We start from the raw sequence: 1758 nt of genomic DNA, 5'->3' as shown, positions 1-1758 counted from the left end.
GGAATGCCCTGGTATTCCTCCTACCTGCTCGTCACCCCACCTGCAGGTGGACTTTCCCTAGGGTGATGGAGAGCCATGACAGAGGAGGCCACCTCTGGTGGGGATGGGGACAGTCCCCACTTATTTATGGATCACAGGAACTCGTAGGGACTGGAGCACGATATAGAAACAGGCGCTCACTCACCACCAAAAAATTCTGCGTGACTGTGCCAGGCACTTTATACAAAGGCGTGCAGTGATGGAATTAGACTGACACAGAGGAGATTTAGATTAGATATTGGGAGGAAATTCTTCCCTGTGAGGGTGCTGAGGCCCTGGCAGAGAGTGCCCAGAGCAGCTGTGGCTGCCCCATCCCTGGAAGTGTCCAAGACCAGGCTGGACAGGGCTTGGAGTGACCTAGGACAGTGGAAGGGTTCCCTGCCTTTGGCATAGGGGTTGGAATGAGGTGAATTTTAAGGTCCCTTCCAATCAAAACTGTTGTAGGTTTCTCTGATTTCTACGATCCAGGGCCAGTTTTCAGCCCCAGAAAGGTTTTCCAACTTCCTGGCTGTAGGCTGCTGGCCAGAAGGATGCCAGCCAGCCCCCCCTCTTCTGCAGGACTGCTGGTCTCCTTAATCCCTGGAGTTTGTTTCCTCTTTCTTTCTTTCTTTCTTTTTTTTTTTTTTTTTGTTTTTAGAGAAAGTTGGGAAGGAGGTTGGGAGGGTCACCCTCACATCACAGCTGCATTATTCTGGAAATGAAAGTGGATTAAACTGTAATGGCCATTAAACTTCCTTTTCCAGCTGCCTCTCCTGCTTCTCATCCAATAATTCCCTTAATGTTTTATCCTAATGGAGCAGATTATTACTATTATTTTATTTTCTCAAGATCACCTGTTGCTTAGGAAAGAGCAGGGAGCTGTGGATGGACTCTGAGCTCTTAGCTGGCTCCGCATGCTTTTTATTGTTATTATTGTTATTATTGTTATTATTGTTATAATTCGTGGTGGACTGTGCATAACGGGCCAGTTTGGGGCTTTCATCTCACCGCCCTCTCTCTGTGTGACATCTTGCAGGAGGGTGATCCTGGGGACAGTGGCAGGATGGCAGGATGCCAGGTGCTCTTTTGGGGCCTGTCCCTGTGGGACAGGAGCTTTTTCAGCCTCTTCCCCCCAAGATGTTCCCCAAACAACACTTCAGTCATCTGCCTGTCCCAAGCCTTGATGTCTTTTAATCTGCACTGCAATTTCTGCCAGATACCCTGGGAAAACCTCCCAAGATTGAGAGTGACAGCACTGAAACCGGTTGGAAATGGGTCAGAAAAAGTGCCCGTAGGAGCATTTGCCTGGAATAAAGCTGATCTCTGTTCTCAAAGGCAGGAGAGTGAAACAAGACGCGCTTTGCTTTAAATGCTGCTTTTTCATGCCTCGGTGGCAACTTCAAAAGTGGTCCAGCCTGAGGCAGGCTCCATCTGGGAGCCCTTGGCCAGCACTGGGTGCTCCCGGTGCCAGCACACTCTTGGTGCGATCAGGCTCCCCTCGCCAATTCCTTTGCTTTGGCCACCCTGGAGCACACCTGGGGTGTTTGTGTCCCAGGGGATGGCCGGTGGCGGTCCCCGGCTGATCCCTGCTCTCGTTGGTGCCCCGCAGGGAGGGATGATCGCCCTGCTGCTCTCCATCCTCTGCCTGGTGATGATCCTCTACACGCGCCGGCGGTGGTGCAAGCGGCGCCGCGTGCCGCAGCCCCAGAAGAGCGCCCGCGCCGCGGCGGCCCCCGAGAT

The 1758-nt window shown here is 52.4% G+C and overlaps 1 protein-coding gene across 1 annotated transcript in view; it reads left to right on the top strand.

Annotated features, from left to right (window-relative positions):
* Window positions 1-1758, top strand: part of ASTN1 (astrotactin 1) — a 34993-nt gene that overhangs the window by 1938 nt on the left and 31297 nt on the right. Inside the window, exon 2 of the mRNA XM_017737396.1 lies at window positions 1628-1756. Coding sequence (XP_017592885.1) covers window positions 1628-1756 — 129 coding nt within the window. The remainder of the gene's footprint in view (window positions 1-1627; window positions 1757-1758) is intronic.

This window comes from Corvus brachyrhynchos, unplaced genomic scaffold (genome assembly GCF_000691975.1).
Source record: "Corvus brachyrhynchos isolate BGI_N302 unplaced genomic scaffold, ASM69197v1 scaffold466, whole genome shotgun sequence".
In the NCBI taxonomy this organism is placed as follows: domain Eukaryota; kingdom Metazoa; phylum Chordata; class Aves; order Passeriformes; family Corvidae; genus Corvus; species Corvus brachyrhynchos.
This window is presented reverse-complemented; position numbering and strand designations above follow the sequence as displayed.